Genomic DNA, 20,606 nt, shown 5'->3' with positions numbered 1-20,606 from the left:
GGTGCGTCTCGCGTGTCGGGATTGGTCTCTTAGAGGAGGCGTCTCTCCCAGCTGGGCGGCCGGTGGCTATTTCCGGAGTAAGATGGCTGCAACGCGTGTGCTGGGGACCTGGAGCCGGAACGCTGTCAGACTGGTAAGCAGGATTGAGTGAGGGTGAGGTTAAAAAGAAGTGATTTAGCCATGATTTGTCACCTGAAGTGGTGCGTTGCTTTCTTCTTCGAGTGCCATGCGTCCTGTGAGTCAGTGATGGAAAGATGCATGCAAACAGAAGGGCAGCAAAGGTGGTGCGCCAGCGAGACTGGAAACAAACTCTCAGCTCTTACCTGGGCGCGTTCCTGTGGCGATTAGCGTTCCCCCCAGCGGTACCCACATCCCTGCCTTTCACCTGCTTAGTTTTGCTTGAGCATCTTGATGCCAGGCATTGTCACAGGCGCTGCAGACACAGAGCTACAATCTTTCGGGATTTATTGTGTACCCACCCCATGCCAGGCGCAGGCACTGTAAACCTGACCTCAGGCAATTTTCAGTGGGGAGGAAGAGAAGGGAAAAGGAAAACTTTGCCCTCTAGCTTGAGATTCACTTGGAGTTCTACTTCTCTCCCAGGTCCATATTACATGCTGTTCCAACTTTTTATTAATTTACCACCTCCGTTTGCCTTCAGTTCTCCCTCACGCACAAGCTTTTAGTAGTAACGGTGGATGTAACCCATTAACTATCCTGTTTCTTCCTAATTATATAACTTATTGGATGTCGACCTTTCCCATTTCCCTAGATGTTCCTGTAGTGATAGCCTCCTGATACCACAAACACTTCTCCCAGCCTGCCGTGTGTCCTGGGCACTGGGGATATAAATATAACACAGACACCATCCCTTTCCTCCTGAGATTGTAATCTAGTGGAGGAGAAGAGGAGAGAGGGGGGCTGGGAAAGACAGAAAGCCATGGCTTTAGAATACATCAGGGAAGTGCTATTATGGAACAAGTGCCCAGAGCTACTGTGGCTTTGGGTGACACCTGTGGGGGAGTGGGGCTCAGAGACGAACTCCTGGAGGGCAGTGAGTGAGGACAGTGTGAAGGGGGAGAAGGAGGTAGCCAGCGGACGAGGGCCCTAGTCACAGCACCTTACTAGACATTCTTGGCGGCGCTTCTTTTGAGAGCTCTCCATCCTTGGCTTCTCAGATACCAGCTTGCCAGTATTATTCTTCCCACATCTTTTGCTGCTTGGTTCCACTGTTCTCTTTCTCCAGCTTCTAAATACTGCTTTAAATACAGTCGTGTACTGCACAAAGACATTTCAGTCAACAGTGGCCCCATAAGATTATGGCAGATCTGAACACTTCCTATGACCTTTCCCATGTTTTGATGTGTGTAAATATGCAGACACAATGGTGTTACAGTTGCCTGCAATGTTTAGTACAGCAACATGCTATACAGGTTTGTAGCATAAGAACTGGCAGATAGCTTAGGTGGGTAATAAGCTAAGCCACTTGGTTTGTGTAAGCAGAAGGTGCCCATGTAGACTAAATCACCAAATGATAGAGTTCTCACAGTGGTGTGTGACTGCTTCCTTTCTAAATGCGCTGGCTTTGGCCCTCTGCACTTTTCCTGCTTCCTGCATCGTCTCTCCCACTGCTTTGGAGATATTTGCTAGCTGTGCTAATGGTTTCCTGATGTTCCCTCGTCTTTCAAATGAGTCTACGAAAGGCTCACAAATTCTGCTGTCCAAGAGATTTCCAATTGCACAATATGAGGTGTTTTTCAATCACAAGTAATACAAATCCACTGGATGAACAGGGCATCATCTATGCATACAAATGACAGGTGACATACGTGACTGTCATTATCAGGGTTGATGTTTCATCAGTTCATTTTGACCTTTCCCATCTGTCCGTAAGAAGCTGCAACAGCTCCCTCGGTGGTTGAGGCTGGAAGGAGGAAGGAATCCCACCAGGCTGATTTAACCAGCTAGAACACTGTTCCAAGACTACTGCTAGCACCAGGGAGCCTGGCAAGCTGGCCTTCAGCCACCTCACAGTGTGCCACAGTGCCTCAGGGATGCAGCCTCCGGGCTCCGGATTAGAACCCTCAAACCTGTTTCTCTTGATTCTAACTCTGAAGCAGTCTAGCCACTCTTCACTGCCTCATTCTTCATCGCAGGTGTCTTGGTCTTTCCTAACTGCCCTCTTGCCTCTGATCTGCCCCTTTTGTGATTCATTTCCCATAGGCTGACCATGATGACCTTATAAAGTAAGGTACACATTACATCATGCCATGTTCTTGCTTTAAAAAAAACTCTTTTGTAAAAATGCCCATAAGCCACATGACCTAGGAAATTTATGATCTGGCTTCTCCAACCTCTCAAGCTTCATTCTTTATTAAAAACCTGTTCATTCTACACTTTATTCCCCTCTTATCCACTCCCCTTTGATTTCTCTTTCCACATCCTTAATTGTTCTTCTTCTACTTTCATACCCCCCAGTTTGTTTTGTTTTGGTTTTTGAAGACAGGGTTTCTCTGACCTCCTAGAACTCAGTAGACCACGCTGACATTGAACTCAGACATCTGTCTGCCTCTGCCTTCCAAGTGCCACCCCTGCCCAGCTTCTGAGACATTCTGTATCTGCCTTTGTGAAGAGAGTCTGTGTCACTTAACATGATGATTTCATGATGATTTCTAAATCATCTAAATCATCATTTCTTTTTTTATTTTCTTTTTTTTTGGGGGGGGGAGTTTCAAGACAGGGTTTCTTTGGAGCCTTTTGGAGCCTGTCCTGGAACTTGCTCTATAGACCAGGCTGGCCTTGAACTCACTGATATCCTCCTACCTCTGCTTCCCGAATCCTGGGATCAAAGGCATGCACCACTACTGCCCAGCCCATTTTCTTGAAAATGATTTTTTTCATTCTACCATTTTTTTTTCTGAACATCAATGAAATAAGATTAGAGTAAAAGTAACTAACACTTTTTACGCACAAACACACATTGCTCATTCCAGCCCCAACTCTGACCGTGGCCACCTTGGGGAAGGTTTAACTTGGGTTTTGCACAGCAAGTATGAATAAGAAAGAGCAGAAGGACACTTCTAAGGCACAGGAAGTAAACACAGAAAGGGCAGCAAGAATTTGCTTAGCAGGGCTGCAGGAGCAGCTTGATGTGGCTTGATCACACTAAACTTCACGAGAATTCTGTGAAACACACTGTGCTCTCCTGATTCCAGACCTTTGCTCTTATATTTCCTCTGCCTTGAAGACTCTTGCCTCATCTGCAACACTTCTCTTCTCGTGGGTTACTCCTACTCAGTCTGCAGTCTTACTTCAGGCTAACTCTCTCCAGAGGCTCCCTTAGCACACCCTGCTGGAGCCGTGTTAACGGCCTGTGCGCTCCACTTGATCTTTCATTCTCCCAGTGTCTTAGTTAGGATTCCTATCGCTGTGAGGAGACACCATGACCACGGCTGCTCTTATACAGGAAACACTAATTGAGCAGGCTCGCTTACAATTCAGTCCATTTTCCTCAAGATGGGGAACATGGTGGCATGTAGGCAGATGTGGTGCTGCAGGGACAGCTGAGTCTTACATCTTGCAGGCACAGGAAATGGACTGACTCCCTGGGCAGTATCCTGACCATAGGACACCTCAAGCCCACCCCCACAGTGACACACTTCCTCCAGCAAGGCCATTCCCGCTCCAACAGAGCCACACAGCAACTGAAGCTCCCACTTCAGTCCCTATGAGATAATGGGGGCCAGTTACATTCAAACTCCACGACTAGGCATTGCATGTGGCAGGAATTGCGTGCGTTTCCTTCTCTGCGCAATCCTAGTACTCCGCACACTCTGAGAGCACAGACATATTTATCGAATGACTCAGTAAAAGAAGTTTTTGTTTTGTTTGTTTTTCAAAGCAGAGTTTCTCTGTGTAACAGCCCTGGCTGTCCTGGAACTCTATCTGTAGACCAGGCTGGCCTTGAACTCACAGAGACTCACCTGCCTCTGTCTCTGGAGCACCGAGATTTAAGGTGTGCGCCACCACTCTCAGTGCTTGTCTTTTGCTTTTTTATCTTATACAAACATTTTTAAAGGAGGAGGGCTTAGTACCTGTGATAAATTAATCATACATATGCAAGGAGTTTTGTATCTGATTTCCTGCTTTGCTAGGAGCCCTACATTTGCTTCCTAGTTTAGTCAACTATACTCTATGGAATTTAAAATTATTTATGTGTTGTGTCTGTGGCGGAGAACACAAGCATCATGATGTCCGTGTGGAAATCAGAGGGCAGCTTGCAGGAGTTGGGTTTCTCATTCTACTATTTGGGTCCTGGGGATGGAAATCAAGTCCTCAGGGTTGGGCGCAGGAGCCTTTACTCACTGAGCCAATCACTGCCCCGGTGGTTCATGGTTTCAGTGGTTTTTGTCTTACTGGCCAAAATACTAAGTATTTTGAACTATTTGTTTTACGTCTTTATTATATTAATCAGCTAAAATTTTTGGCTTCCCTTCTTTTTTTCTAGTTGTAGACATTAAATTATTGATACAATGAATCACTAGGTATAAATTGGAATTACCTCAGGCCTGTTAGGCCAGATAATCTCAGTGGAATTGTGTCTTTTAGGTATTGTTCATGACTCAGTAAAAGAAGTTTTTCTTTGCTTTTTTGTCTTCTGCAAAAGTTTGTAAGGGAGGAGAGCTTAGCGCCTGTGTTGAATTATTCCCAGGCATGCGGTCTTGCTGTGTCCTGTTCCTACTTCTCTAGGAATCATACATTGATGCCTCAAACAGAAACTTCCACCAGTTTGTCCTTTAAAATCTGAGGCTTTTCTGGGCATGGCATCACATGCTTTTAGTCCCAGAACTGTGAGTGAGGACAGCCTGGTCTGCACAGGGAGTTCCAGCCTCCCAGGGCTATGTAGTATCTCAAGAAAAAAAAAAAAGGAGTGGTAGTTGGTACTTTCATTCAGGGGGGCACCTAAGGTCAGTCTCTTTCTACCACTTTGCACTGTTTGTAGGAAAAACAATCCCTACTTTCCCGTTCTTAACTGGTATGATTTCATGTGGGGAGGGAGAATGCCTTCTCAGGTCTGAAAAATCATTCATTTTTTCTCCTTTCTATTGTCTTTTAATCTCTTCACTTTCACTCATTTTTAATCTCTCCCCTCTTTCTTCAAAGCCATGCAGTGGCTGATAATCACATAATGCCCATTGCGCCTCCCTTGCCTTTTCTCAGTCCTGTTGGTCAGCTGCAGGAGCCCATGCTTCATGTGTTAGCCCGCCTCAGCCTTCCTTTCCAGACTTTACCCGTAGTAACCTATCATATGAGCTAGGTAGACTGTTTGCTAGTCCTGTCTGTATCGGGACCCCCATCGCCTAAAGCATAACATTCCCACCCCTTTGTGACAGTCCCAGATCCCAGCAACCATCCTGCTAGTTACTGCTTTCCTCTCCAAATCTGATCAAGCCAAATCTTGCTGCCCTTTTTGTGCTTACATCACTTCCTGTGCCTTCGAAGTGTCCTTTTGCTTTTTATTATTCATACTTGCTGTGCAAAACCCAAGTTAAACCTTCCCCGAGGTCAAGCTACCCCCCCCACTTTTGTTTTTTTGTCTTTTTGCGGTCGGGGGGGGCTTAATATCTTCTTACAAATAATAAAAGCACACATGATCCTGCTTGGGAGAAAGAAAGAATTGTTTCTCCTAGGTTATAGCTTGGAAAGGGCTCTTTCTCCTAGCGACAAGATGTGGTAGGAAGAGCCTAGACTTTCACATCAGGTTTTCTTGTCTTCCGATCACTTCACTTCCTGTGAGGGTGACTATGTGAGCTGGAGGGAAAGCAATGTATATGAAATCTTCAAATACCTGGTACATAGCAAGAAAGCACTCAGTACATTTTAAATGGTTAGTTCCTGACCCCTAAATCTCTTAGTAGTTCCTTCGTGAGAGCTGTGTTGAAGGAGAAAGGAAAGACAAACAAAAGGGCTTCTGGAGAAGAGAGTCCAGCCCATATCTGCTCTGCTGTGAGCTGTCAACTCAGGATTTTAGTTAGGCGTTATGGTTCCTAATATTGCTCTTAATAAGGATTAAATATAGGCATTAGAGACTGGTGAGATGGCTCAGCAGGGAAAGAGCCTCTGAGGACCTGAGTTTGATCACTGGAACCTGTGTCAAAGGCCGACTGTGATTGTGCACATCTGTAATCCTGGCACTCCTGTGGCCAAGTGGGAGACAGAGATGGGGAATGTTGCAGAAGCTTGCTGGTCGGCTAGTCTGGAATGTGCAGCTAGGCAGAAATAGCAGAGAGACCCTGCTACAAACCAAGGTGGAAGGAGAGAAGTACTGACTCCTGAAAGTTGTCTTCTGACATCCACTTCTGTGCACTCATGTTACACACTCACCGTAGACATACACACGTATAATAAAATAACAATTTAAATATAGGTTGGATAAAAGTGAGTTATCAAGTGGGAATGGGAAGCAGGCAGAAGCCCCAGAGCAAGATAGCCCTGGGTTCAGTGAGAGACCCTGCTAAAGGCTGCCATCGAGAAATATGTGAACATGCAAACACATGCACACATGCATGTGCACACACATACAAGAGATGATTTAGGATGAACTCTTTACGGTAAAGACAGGATATGTAATTTAAGAAAAGAACCATCAATTTTTCTTTGCCTTCTGAAATCAAAAATAACTGCCACTTAAGAATTTAAATATAGGGGCCGGAGAGATGACTCAGCAGTTGAGACCACTTCCTGCTCTCAGAGAGGACCTGAGTTTGGTTCCCAGCACTCACATGGTGGCTCTCAACCATCCTTTACTTCAGTTCCAAAGCATCCAATCCCCTCTTCTGTCCTCTGTGATACCCATACCAACATGCAGGCAAAACACTAATACACATAAAATAAAACAAATAATTTTTAAAATTATGAACTTAAATATATTCTATAGTCAGACTTTTGATTTTTATATTGCTTACCTTTAGAAAAAGAATAAAATCCTTACTTATAAATACATATTAAAATATGATTTGTAAGTATGGTGGCATGTGCCTATAGTCCCAGATGTCTGGGAGGCTGAGGCAGGAAGATCACTTGAGGCCCTCGGTTCAAGACTAATGTGGGTAGCATAGGGAAACCTGCTGCCAGCCCCCAAATAACTAATGTACAAAACTAATGTGATGTTCTCCAAGCAAAAGTTACTTCTGTATAAATGGAAGTTTTAAATACATACCAGTATTCTCAAAAACAAAGGCTAGAAATTATTGTTGTTTAAAAAGGTAGTAAGGTAGTTATTGGATATTAATAACATTGAAAGGTTAACGTTAAGAATAAATTTAAGTTAAGGACATTTAGGTTTTGATATATCAGGTTGGGTGTACTTAGGCCTAACATACCTTGAATCATACTAAGGCAAACAGTTAACAGAGTTATCTATCAATTAGTATAAGAAAACCAGCGGGGGAGCTGGAGAACAGTTATGCGGTTGGAGCACGGGCTGATCTTCCAGAGGACTGGGTTTCAGTTCCCAGCACCCACAGGGCAGCTCACAACTGTTTGTAACTCCAGAGGCTTCAATTCCCTCTTTTGGCTTCTCTGAGTAACTGGCTACACATAGTAACATACTATACACATAGGCAAACACTCATACACATAAAATAAAAGGGAGTATCTTTTTAGAAGAAAGCAAGCAAGCTATCTGGGCTGCTTAGAGGTAAAGTGTGCCAAGAAGCCATGGGTTCAGCCCCCAGTACTGAGAGGAATAACCGAACTTTTGGACATAATATTTGTTTTTCATTGGTCTTAAATGCTAACAAGCACTGTGGGGCTTTTTGTTATTATTTGTTTCTTCAGTCCTAGGGTGAACTCAGGGCAGTATGCATGCTAGCTGAGTGCTTTGCCGCTGAGCTCCCTCTGCAGCCCCAGATTTCCTTCTTTGCATGATTTCAGGAATTCCAACAGCTTAGACCTATCTGCTCCCTGAACTGGGACAGTGTTTTAAACACACAAATATATATGTCTCAGTGGGTGTAGCATGACTTAAGCCCATGTTTTCTCTATGATAGAGTTTGAGTTCTTTTGATTAATGGGACCGCAGCAATTTGGAAAATCATTAGGTTCATCAGTTTGAGTGTTCCTGCTGCTGAGTATTCTGCATTTGACTATCTAATTCATTATCGATATGAGTGTCAGCCTGCAACAGAACTGAATGAATTTCAGTATGTTTATACTTTTCTTTTGGGGATGTGCGTGTGAACCCACGACTTTCTACATATGGGACACACACTCTACCAATGAGGTTTACTCCCAGCCTCTGAGGATTTGTAATGCTTTTTTTCCCCTCTTTGGTAGGTTTGTGTTCGCTATTTTCAAACATGTAATAACGTACATGTTTTGAAGCCAAAATGTGTGTGTTCCTTCGGTTATCCTGTGCTCAAATACAGTCAGCCACATCGCTCCCTGAGAACGGCAGCTGGTGAGTAGGCTCCCCAAAGAGCATGTCAAATAACCGACTCTTAGTTCTTGAAGACTTACCAAAGTAAAAAGTTAGCCCTGTATTTCTAGCATGGCTCTCCCCACCGCTGTCCGGTCCCTCTTTTCTTTCCCCTCCACTCATAGTTTCCCTGAATGCTGGTGTTTTTGTACAGCTGGGGCTGGGTTATACCCGGCCATCCGTTCTATATTCTCTGATTTTCTAGGTGCAGTCATTGGCACTGATGTGACCTGCTCAGTTCAGGTGAACTGCTGACTTAATAGAAGCATCTTTATATCCTTGTGTACGGTCACTCTGTGAGGTGAAACTCAATCCGCTGTTACGACGGCATGATGTAATCACCCTGACTGCCCCTGCTAGAGAGTTCCCTGGCTTTTGTCTACTTACCTTTCTCCCAGCTGCCCAGCCTCTGTAGATAACTAGAGGCCTCAAGTATTAGATTTGGCAAGGGCATTAGAGCCTTTTTTTTTTCCTGCTGGCCTATTTAGAACCCTGACAAAGAACCCTAGATTTCATTGTACACTTAAGCTTTTGGCAGATACAGGGGCCCTGGCAACGGAAAGCGGGGAAATTCTAGGCAGATTCTGCCTGATTTTCCATGCTTTTATATGCCATCCTCAATAGTCTCAGAAAATGTAAACTTTACATTCACCTGTTTTTAAAACGATGTGTATCTGTTTATACATATACACACATATATGTACACATATGTACACTATATGTGTTTTTTATTCCTAGCACCACATATACAGTATGTAATTTATTTTGATAATTGTATAGGTGGAGTGTGTGTGTGTGTGTGTGTTTGTGTGTGTGTGTGTGTGTGTGTGTGAGAGAGAGAGAGAGAGAGAGAGAATTGTGTATGTACGTGGTGTGTGTATATATCTGCGGTGTGTGTGTGGTTTGTGGTGCTGGGAATAAAAGCCAGGGCTTCATACATAGAGACAAGCCTTCTTCCACCTCACTCACTCTGCTCAAGCCAGGATTTCCACCTTCTAACCCTGATGACTGTTGCTTCACAGAGAAAGTAGAGGCAGGAGGAACAGCAACTCCCTGCTTCATCCTCGAAACTCTCCTCCTGAACTTCAGGTCTCTTTGTTTATCAACTGCAGGTCAAGCAGGCTACTGTGTGGTGTTTGTTTGTTTGTTTGTTTGTTTGTTTTGAGGCAGGGTTTCTCTGTGTCACCCTGGCTATCCAGGGACTCCCCTGTAGACCAGGCTGGCCTTGAACTCACAAAGTTCTACCTGCCTCTGCCTCCTGAGTGCTGGGGTTAAAAACATGCCCCACTGCCACCTGGCTTCGTGTTTATCTATTATTAGCTGTGCAACACTGAGAAAGTTGCTCATCTGTTTCATCACCTGGAAAATGAAAGTAACCATAGTATTCATTCATTCGCACTGCTGTGAGCATTTGTTCAGGAAGTGTGATCGCCTGTGTGCAAGGCACTGCCCTAGGAGTGTATCAGTAGGGTGTATGTTTCAGCACCTACTGTCTCTGTCACTCAGCATCTTTTTAAGTTGTTTTTTTTTTTTTAACTCGGCTTAATGGAGAGAGGAAAAAAGGTCTTGGATAATTTGGCAGAACATAATTTGAACATATTAGAAATGTTTAGGTGTGGTGGTGCATGCCTGTAATTCCAGCTCTCAGGAGGCCGAGGTAGGTGGATCCAGCCTGGTCTACAGCTTGAGTTCCAAGACAGCCAGGGCTACACAGTGAGGCCCTGTCTCAAAAGAACAAACAATAACAAACAAACAATACCGAAAGAGAGGGCAAGAGAAAATAAAAAATTTCCAAGACTGCTAGATAAGCAGTGGCCTGGTTGTAGTCATAAGTATCGAGGACAGTTATTGGAACAAGAGATCTCCTTGAGAGCAGGTCTTTTTTGTACATCAGTATTGTTTCAATTGGTCAGGAACTTCATAGGAGAGACATTGTAACTCTGACAGAGAGCATTGGGAAGCTGAAAAACATGAGTTCTGTTGCAGTAGATCTGTGTCTTGGAGTAATTCCGTAACACTTTAGTGGTTATGCTTTTTAAATTATAAAATGCTGGGCTTTTAGTTTTTTGGGTTTTTTTTATTGTTGTTTGCTTGGTTTGGTTTGATTGTCTATAAGATGGAACAATTTCTGCCTCTACTTGAGAACATATTCTAATTTTAGAAATAAAAGTAGCTATTGATGATACATATTTAATGAGATCATTTCCCATTTATTTTTGAAGTGCTACAGGGGCAGGTTGTTCAGTTCAAACTCTCTGACATTGGAGAAGGGATTCGAGAAGTAACTATTAAAGAATGGTAAGTTAGTCTCAAAGTAATTTTAAGTCAATGTAAAATTAATTGAATATGCAAAAAATAAGACTCAAATTGGGAAACTTCTTCACGGATATGCTGGTAGCAGAAGTTATTCCTCAAGTCTCTTTCTTTGATGTGATTTATTAATGATTGTTATTTTATTTTGTGTGTGTGTGTGTGTGTGTGTGTGTGTTTTGCCTGTGTGTATACCTGTGTGTCATGTAGGTGCCTTGTGTTCTCAGAGGCCGGAAGAGGCTATAGAATCTGTGGAACTGGAGTTACAGATGGTTATAAGCCACCATGTGGGTGCCAGGAATTGAACCCAATACTCTAATGACTGAGTCATCTCTCCAGTCCATTTCTTTCTCTTTAAAAAAAAAAAATCCTTTAACTGTCTATTCTTTGCTTCAACTACAAAAGAGATTACTTTCTAAGAGATGATAAGTTGATATAAAACTAGGGCAGAGCAATAATCAAAGCCAAAGCAATAACCCTGCAAACTGGGCACCTCTCAGTCACACCCACCCCACATGAATTTGGAAGAATCTAATGTATGAACTCGCAATTTTGTAAAATCTTAAAGCAATCCTGTCACTTAACTCTCTACCATACTGAACATGGCTTTAGGAAGCAGGCTTGGTTCGTGTAACCTGACATACTTTGCCTGTGGGTTTACAAGATACTTTACCTGAAAGGCACAAATCAAAAAATCTGAAACCCTACAACAATTAGGACTGGCGAGATGACTCAGTGGTTAAGGGCATGCTTTGTTCATCCAGCAGTCCTGAGTTCAACTCCTGGCACCTAGATTTGGCAGCTCACAACTGCCTGTGACTTCACCTCTGGTGGGATCCTGTGCCTCTGTACATGCCTTATACTTACATACTTACATGCCCCCCTCCAATTAAAACAAAAACTTTAAAATTATGTAGTATAGGTACACATATAGTTGCTTGGAACAAAAGGAAGAAATCCTCTACTGCCTTTTACATTCTCCATCCTTTTGTGTCTTTAATCTTTTGGAAAAAAATTACCTCTTGGCACTGAACTAAGTTTTAAGGTTTTTAGAAGTAGCAGTTACGATGATTAAAGAGATTTCGTCCCCACCAAAGTTCTTTATTTTTCCCCTCAAGATAAGGTTCTGCTCTGTATCCCAAGCTGGCCTCAAGCTTGCCATCCTTCTGCCTCTGCCTCCTGTGTTCTCAATGCTGGGGTACTGTTTACTGTTCCACTCTGCGTGGCTCATGTAGTCTTTAAAGAACTGGACTGAGGCCAGTGAATGTCATGTCCTCTACTTAGCATTCTTCGCTTTGTAAACAGAGGATTTTAGTAACCAGCCTTCCTTATAATTGTCTTTCCTGGCACTGTGTAATTGTGAGGCGAGCCATGGACTCAGGAGAGCCTGGTTTTGAAATTCGTGATGCACCTGTTCTCTGCTGAGCTGCTGTCTCTTATGGTGTAGAATCAGGTAACAGTTGTGGCTCTCCCAACTCACAGTGGCTGTTAGCACAATTAAAATGTAACACGTAGGAGATGCCTTACCTTTCTGAAGAACTGTGTACTTTTTGACATATTGATACTTTGCTTCAAGACCAAGTTTCCTCTTAGAAAAAAAATAACTTCTTAATTTCTGGGTCTTTTTTTATTTCTTTTTAAAAAAGATTTATTTATTCATTACGTATACAACATTCTGTCTCAATGTCTGCCTGCATGCCAAAAGAAGGCACCAGATCTCATTATAGATGGCTGTGAGCCACCATGTGGTTGCTGGGAATTGAACTCAGGTTCTCTGGAAGAGCAGCCAACATTCTTAACCCCTGAGCCATCTCTCCAGCCCTAACTTCTTAATTTCTATCTTATTAATTTTGTAGATCCACGTGCATAGGAAGGGGGTTAAGGCTGTTAGAAGAGCAAATTATTTTTTTCCTAATGAAAATCTTAAGACCAGGCCTGGTTTTCTCAGCTACATTGAGGCTGGAGGATCTCAAGTTTGAGGTAAGCCTGCACTATAGAGAGAGACTCCATCCCCCTCATTCCAAAGTTAATAGTTTAGTTTTTTAGTTTTTATTTTTGAGATGGGGGTTGTCTTGATAGGTTGCCTAGGCTGGTCTTGAATTTGTAATCCTCCTGCCTCTGTCTCTTGAGTGATGGGATCACCAGTGTGCATACCATGCCCGGCTCTTAAACGTTCTTAAATAACAAAAATGTCACCTTTCCCGTGAATTCTTTAAGAATTATTAAGCGCTTTCTTGACTAGTGTTTGTTCTCCAACTTAAGATTTAAAAATGACTCAAGACAAAATTGTTTTATGCTTGGAAAAAATGCTTAAAATAGGATTTTATGTGTAGGGTAGTGTGCCTTATACTAGTAATTCCAGCAACTGGGAGGCTGAGGCAGGAGTTTGACACGTAGTTTGATACGAACTCCAGCTACATAGTGGGACCCTGGAGAGGGAGAGAGAGAGAGAGAGAGAGAGAGAGAGAGAGAGAGAGAGAGAGAATATTATATCCATACAGTTGAATCACTTAAACAAATCCATTCTACTAATGCGTGCTTTTTTTTACTATAGTGTTTAAACCATTTATATTTTGTATAATTACTGATAAGGTAAGATTTTTGTCTGCTACTTTGTTGATGATTTATGTGTTTGTGTTTATGTATTTTTTCTATCACTACCTTCTTTTGTGTCAATTAGGCATTTCTGGTGCACTGTTTACTGTTTGAATTCTCCTTTTCAATTATCTGCCATGACCTTCATTGCCACTTATTTCTTCTTGTGGATTTGAGTTACTGTTCAATGTTTTTCATTTCAGCCAGAAGGCTTCTTAATATTTCTTGAAGGGTAAATGTGTTAATCTAGTTTTAGTTCTGGAAGTTACTAATTTTTATAAAAGATTTGTTTTTATTATTTTTAAGTGTGTGTGTGTGTGTGTGCGTGCGCGTACACGCACTTACAGGTTCCCTCAAGGTAGAGCCTTCAGAGATCCCTGGAGCTGGAGTTACAGGTGGTTGGTTATGAACCACCTGATACAGGTGCTAGGAACCAAACTTCCTAACCACCGAATCATCTCTCCAACTCCTCAATTTTCTAAGAATAGTTTTGCTAGACGTAAGATATTTTATGTTTTAGACAGGGTCTTCCTATCTAGCCCTAACTGGAATAGAACCCACAGAGATCTGCATACCTATGCCTCTTGGGTGCTAAGATTACTACACCAGCTCAAGATAAAGATAAGATTAAAAAAGTTTTTAGATTTACTTAATTTGATGTATGAGTGTTTTGCCTTGCATTTATGTGTGTGCACCACATGCCTGGTACCCATAGATATCAGAAGATGTGTCCGATCCCCTGGAACTGTGGTTACCTGTTGTCAGTCACAATGTGGGTGCTGGGAACCAAACCTGGACCCGCCGCAAGAGCACTGTGTGCTCTTAACCACTGAGCTGAATCTCCAGCCCCCAATGTAGTATTAAAGACAGCCTTTTCTTTTCTCTCACTCATTGACCATGTCATTGCTCCACCTTCCAGAATTCTTATTTCTGATTAGAAAGCAGCTGTTAATCTAAAAAGCCTTCCCTGTAGAGATGAGTGGCTGTCATCCTGCCTTCAGATTCTTTTAATCATTTTATTTTGATATGTGTGACTGTTATCGCCTTTGAATTTATCGTTGGAATCAATTTAACTTCTTGCATTTGTATATCAGTCTTTGAGCCAGTATTTATGTTTCACATTATTTCTTATAGTTTTTGAGATTATAATTATATTCATTCCCTCTTTCCTTTCCTCCCTCCAAACTCGTCCATAGATCCTTTGTTCTCTTTCAAATTCATAGCTTCTTTTTTCATTATTGCACACACATACACATATGGATATTCATACATACATATATATTTATAAATATGTAAATATAACCTGCTCAGTCTGTAAGATGTGACACGTATGCTGGTCATTTGACACTGGGTAACCAACTGATGTGGCCCCGCTGGGGGTGACTGTTTCTCCTTCTCTCAGCATTCCTTAGTTGCCTGTAGTTCTTTGTGTGGGGTTGAGGGGACAGGATCTTATAGCAAATTCCCTGATCCTCTGACTTTACAATCTCTCTGCCCTCTTTTCCATAAGGCTTAGGTGTAACATAAATAATAAAAACCCAGAGAAAGAAATTGGGGTTCAACCCAAATACCAGAGAAGCAAAGCAGCCAAGCCACTAGAGAAGTCTTACCTCTACTAAGGCTGGACAACCACAGACTAGGCCTCTCTCTCCTTCAATTTTTATTCCCTCCAGTGCTGGGATTAAAGCTGTGTGACTCCCTAGAACTGGGTTTAAAACTGTGAGCCACCACCACCACCTGGATTTCTTTCTGCATTGTAGCCCAGGGTGGCCTTGAACTCACAGAGATTATCTGACTCTGTCTCCCAAACCCTGGGATTAAAGGTGTGTGTCACCGTTGACTCTGGTCTTCAGACAAGATTTATTTATCCAAATACAAATCACTAAACTTTGGTTTGAGAGTGTTTTATAGATGTATCCATTGGGACTAGGCTCCACAACTCTGTATTTGATTGCTTGTGGTTTTCTTTTTTTTTCCTTTTTTTTAATTTTTCTCTGCTCCCCTCCCTGCCTCTCCCCTTCCCCCTTCAATCCTCCCACAAGGTCCCCATGCTCTCCATTTACTCAGGAGATCTTGTCTTTTTCTACTTTCTACTTTCTACTTCCCATGTAGATCTATGTAAGTCTATCTTAAGTGTCCGCATTGTTGTCTAAGTTCTCTGGATTGTGGTTTGTAGGCTGGCTTTCTTTGCTTTATGTTTAAAAACCACCTATGAATAAAATAAAATAAAATAAAATAAACCCACCTATGAGTGAGTACATGTGATCATTGTTTTTCTGTGTCTGGATTACCTCACTCAAAATATTGTTTTCTAGCTCCATCCATTTTCCTGCAAAATTTATGCTGTCGTTATTATTTATTTATTTATTTTGCTGTGTAGTACTCCATTGTGTAAATGTACCAAATTTTTCTTATCCATTCTTTGATCAAGGGGCATTTAGGTTGTTTCCAGGTTCTGGCTATGAAAATCAAAGCTGCTATGAACATAGTTGAGCACATGTCCTTGTGGCATGATTGAGCATCCTTTCGATATATACCCAAAAGTAGTATTACTGGGTCTTGAGGAAGGTTGTTTCCTTATTTTCTGAGAAATTGCCACACTGACATCCAAAAGGACTGTACCAGCTTGTATTCCCACCAGCAATGCAGAAGTGTTCCCTTTACCCCACAACCTCTCCAGCATAAGTTGTCATCAGTGTTTTTGATCTTGGCCATTCTTACAGGTGTAAGATGGAATCTCAGAGTTGTTTTGATTTGCATTTCTCTGATGTCTAAGGATGTTGAACATTTCCTTAAGTGTCTTTCAGCCATTTTAGATTCCTCTGTTGAGAGTTCTCTGTTTAGGTCTGTACTTCATTTTTTTTTTTTTTGGATCTTTTGGTGTCCAATTTTTTGAGTTCTTTGTATATTTTGGAGATCAGACCTCTGTCTGATGTGTGGTTAGTGAAGATCTTTTCCCATTCTGTAGGCTGTCATTTTGTCTTGTTGACCGTGTCCTTTGCTTTACAGAAGCTTTTCTGTTTCAGGAGGTCCCATTTATTGATTGTTTCTCTCAGTGTCTGTGCTGCTGGGGTTCTATTTAGGAAGTGGTTCCCTGTGCCAATGTGTTCAAGTGTACTTCCCACTTTCTCTTCTATAAGGTTCAGTGTGGCTGGCTTTATGTTGAGGTCTGATCCATTTGGACTTAAGTTTTGTGCATAGTGATAGATATGGGTCTATTTTCATTCTACCTGTTGATATCCAGTTATGCCAGCACCACTTGTTAAATATGCTTTCTTTTTTCCATTTGATATTTTTTGCTTCTTTATCAAAGATCAGGTGTTCGAAGATGTGTGGATTGATATCCAGGTCTTCTATTCGGTACCATTGGTCTTCCTGTCTGTTCTTATGCCAACACCAGGCTGTTTTCAGTACTGTAGCTCTGTAGTAGAGTTTGAAGTCAAGAATTGCGATGCCTCCAGAAGTTCTTTTGTTGTACAGGATTGTTTTGACTATCCTGGGTTTTTTGCTTTTCCATATGAAGTTGAGTACTGTTCTCTCAAGGTCTTTGAAGAATTTTGCTGCGATTTTGATAGGCATTGCGTTGAATCTGTTGCTTGTGGTTTTCTATAATGGTCTCTGAGAAGTTTTTTTGATGGGGGTGAGGACTAAATTACCTGCGCACATAAAGGCAAATGTTTAGAATGTAGCTAGCGATCCTGCTGGTTTAGTAAAGTGTTGGTTATAGGTTGTCCTTCAAGATCCATAACTTACTGCCCTGAGTAGTCTAGGTTTCCAGTATGAGCCGTGATTTCCCTCTTGTCGAGTGAGCCTTCAGTCTGATTAGAGAGCTGTTGGTTACCATGAAGGCATGTATGCCACTACTGCACACTTAGGGTTATCATGCCATGCTAGTCCTGTCGCAGTTCATAGGTATTATAGGTGGGTAGGACTTTGGTTACCTCCCTCCTTTGGAAGTGTACATGGCTTTCTGGACAATGAAAGCTACTCCTCAGGGAGGAGGCATTCAGGTCAAGTCCAACTCAGGGGCCTGTGGGCCCTGTATCTGTGCACCGTGTCTTAAGCAATAGGGACTTACCTGCCACCTCTAGGGGGCAAGCAGGGGCAGTAACAATAATCTGTAATGGTCAGGCATCTCTTAGACAGCTGTGCCAAACAACTCAAAAGAGGGCTTCTCATGCTGGGTGTTGGGCTTTTGCTAGGTGGCTCTTGAAGGGAGCATTGTCAGCCCAAATGGGAAATGCCATTTAAAGTATTTATACACAGACTTGTCTATATTATAGATTTGGGGGTTTTTGTTTGTTTGTTTGTTTTAAGATGGGCAGTTAATAGTATAATTCCTTGAGGCCTTTTCAGACACCCTTATTTTTATTTTACCCTCCTCTCTCTTTCTTTTGTATTTTTCTCCCTCCCACCTCCCTGATTAGTGTCCCCAATTTTTCCAGTTTTTCTTATTAGATCACTTGTACCCTGCTGTTCCCCTCTGTTCCTGATTTTATTATTATTATTTTTTTTTTGCTCCCCAACTCTCCCACCCTAGCAATGGTCCCTTTTTCACTCTGCTGGTGTAGTTACTCCATGATATGTACTCAGAACTGAAGATTTGGACTTTGAACCTCAGATCAAAGAGAACATATGATGTTTGTCTTTCTCTGTCTGGTTTACCTTAGCAAATATAATATTTTCTGTTTCCATCCACTTACCTGCAAAGTTCATGATTTCACTTCCCTTTACAGCTGACTAGCGTTCCATAGTGTATATGCAGCACGTTTTCATTGTCCTCTCGCCAGATGAAGGACATGTGAGCTGTTTCCATTTCCTAGCTATGTGAGTGGAGCAGCGATCAGCCATGAACATGCTGAGCACGTGTCTGTGAAGTAGGTAGGATGTTGGCCTCTTTGGGCATCTGCCAAGGAGTAGTATGTTTGCATCGTAGGGTAGATTGAACATTCTCCACAGATTTGAGATTTCCAAAGTGGCTGAATCCCACCAACAGTGAATGAGGGGTCCCTCTCCCCCCACACTCCCTCCAGCATTCCTTGTTAATTGTTTTGTTGATTTTTGCCGTTCTGTCTTGGGTAAGATGAATTCACAAAGTTTTGATTTGAATTTTCCTAATTGTTAGGGACATTGAATGTTGTTTTTTGTTTTGTTTTGTTTTGAGGTTTTTTTTAAATTCTTTTTCTTTTAAGAACTCTCTCCCACCCCATTTAATGAGTCCTTTTGACTCTTTGCTTTCGTTTTGTTTTTGAGTTCTTTATTTAATTGCGATATTAATCTTGTGTCAAATTTATAGCTGACAAAGATCCTCCCCCATTCTGTGGGCTTCCTCTTCACTCAGGTGGTTGTTTCTGTGGCTCTGGAGAAGCTCTTTAGTTCTATGACGTCCCACTTGTCAGTTGTTGGAGTCTAATTTAGAGTCCTTTCCTGCACCTCTGTCATGTAGGGCACGGCCATGTTTTCTTCTGGCAATGTCAGGTTAACATTTAGGCCATTATTTCAGACAGGGTCTCACCAGGTGTCTAAGGCTGACCTCAAATTCATGAGCCTTCTGCCTCAGCCATCTGTGTGTTAGATCACAAGTTTATGCTACCACGCTCAACACTTTTTTGGTTTTTTGAGACAGGGTTTCTCTGTGTAACAGTCCTGGCTGTCCTGGAACTCGCTTTGTAGACCAAGCTGCTCTCAGACTCACAGAGATCTGCCTGCCTCTGCCTCCTGAGTGCTGGGACTAAAGTCATGTGCCTCCGCCACCCAGCTCACTTCTGACCACTTCTCTTCCTTTGCTCTTGAGACTCCAGCATGTACATTTGTATACTTTATGACATTGTCTCGGAGTCTCTAAGCTTTGTCCATTTTTCCTTCTTATTCCTCAGACTGGAAAAAAAAAATTAGCTGATCCTCAGATTTCTTGGTTCTTCGTTTTACTCAAATGGATCAGCCATACAACCCTTCTAGTAAATTTTTATTTTAGTCAGTCTTGAACTGCAAAATTTGGTGTGTTTTGTCATGTGTGTATTTCTGCCATTTTATTACTGTTTCCTACCTGCCAGGACATCGTTTTCCCATACTTCCTTCAATTTTGGAACATTATTTAGTTCTGTGTTTCTTAGGTTACAGCTGTGCTAGGCAGAAGAAGATGGCACTGGGGCAAGTTCAGATCACAGTGGGGTCCTTGAAGGCGTCGTCGTTGTTGTTGTTTATGTTCAAACACTGCTCGTCCTTTAAGTCCTGATACACAGCCAATACGGGCTGAGTAGCTTTTATCTGAACTGTTTGCTGCCAAAGCTACTTCACAGATTACAGAACACTTGCTTAGGCTTCGTCATTTGAGCATCCAGAACCCAGGGTTTTGAGCCTCATTGTTTGGACAGAGAAAAGCTTCAAATTTTGTGTTTTCTAATTAGGGATGCTCATGATGTAATATTATACAACAAGAGGAAATACTATTTAAATGTAACATTTTAAGAACTTATTTTCAAAAAAAAAAAGTGGATCAAGCAGAAAACCTGGATGTGTAATTAAACCTGAAGTACAGGGTTTAGTTTGGGTTCTCTCTCTCTCTCTCTTTTTTTTTTTTTGTTTTTGAGACAGGGTTTCTCTGTAGCTTTGGAGCCTGTCCTGGAACTAGCTCTTGTAGACCAGGTTGGGCTTGAACTCACAGAGATTCGCCTGTCTCTGCCTTCCCGAGTGCTGGAATTAAAGGCGTGCACCTCCACCGCCCAGCTAGTTTGGGTTCTTAATTGTAACATTTGTTAAGAGTTTGTCAAAGAAACTCTAAATGTCATTTTCATCTTTTCTAAAGCATTTCTTCGTGCGCCATCTCAGCATCAATGCTGGGCTAGGTGGGCTTTTAATGTGACGGTGTGTCATTTCCATGAGTATGCAAGGACGACTTGTAATCATGACTATTGATGCCAGCGTGCCCTTGTCTCCTTCTTCCAGGTATGTAAAAGAAGGCGATACCGTGTCTCAGTTTGACAGCATCTGTGAAGTTCAGAGTGACAAGGCCTCCGTCACCATCACCAGCCGCTACGATGGCGTCATCAAGAGGCTCTATTACAACCTAGACGAGATCGCTTACGTGGGGAAGCCACTGATTGACATCGAAACAGAAGCTTTAAAGGGTAAATGTGTTCTGCTGCACTTGTCTCTGCTGTCCTTTGGTTGCTGAATCCCCATAAAGTAGCCTTGCCGGGCATGGTGGCACACACTATAATAT

General features: G+C 42.3%; 1 protein-coding gene across 2 annotated transcripts in view; it reads left to right on the top strand.

Moving 5' to 3' along the window:
• Dbt (dihydrolipoamide branched chain transacylase E2) overlaps window positions 1–20,606 on the top strand; it is a 36,604-nt gene continuing 15,998 nt past the window's right edge. The window contains exons 1-4 of one of the 2 annotated variants that reach the window (XM_048456779.3): window positions 1–133; window positions 8,338–8,461; window positions 10,702–10,777; window positions 20,330–20,511. In XM_048456779.3, the coding sequence (XP_048312736.3) occupies window positions 83–133; window positions 8,338–8,461; window positions 10,702–10,777; window positions 20,330–20,511 (433 nt within the window). In that variant the 5' untranslated portion in view covers window positions 1–82. The remainder of the gene's footprint in view (window positions 134–8,337; window positions 8,462–10,701; window positions 10,778–20,329; window positions 20,512–20,606) is intronic. The other variant, XM_087897618.1, reaches the window with a different exon arrangement.

The sequence above is a fragment of the Myodes glareolus genome, chromosome 17, assembly GCF_982192425.1.
Source record: "Myodes glareolus chromosome 17, mMyoGla1.1, whole genome shotgun sequence".
Classification (NCBI taxonomy): domain Eukaryota; kingdom Metazoa; phylum Chordata; class Mammalia; order Rodentia; family Cricetidae; genus Myodes; species Myodes glareolus.
This window is presented reverse-complemented; position numbering and strand designations above follow the sequence as displayed.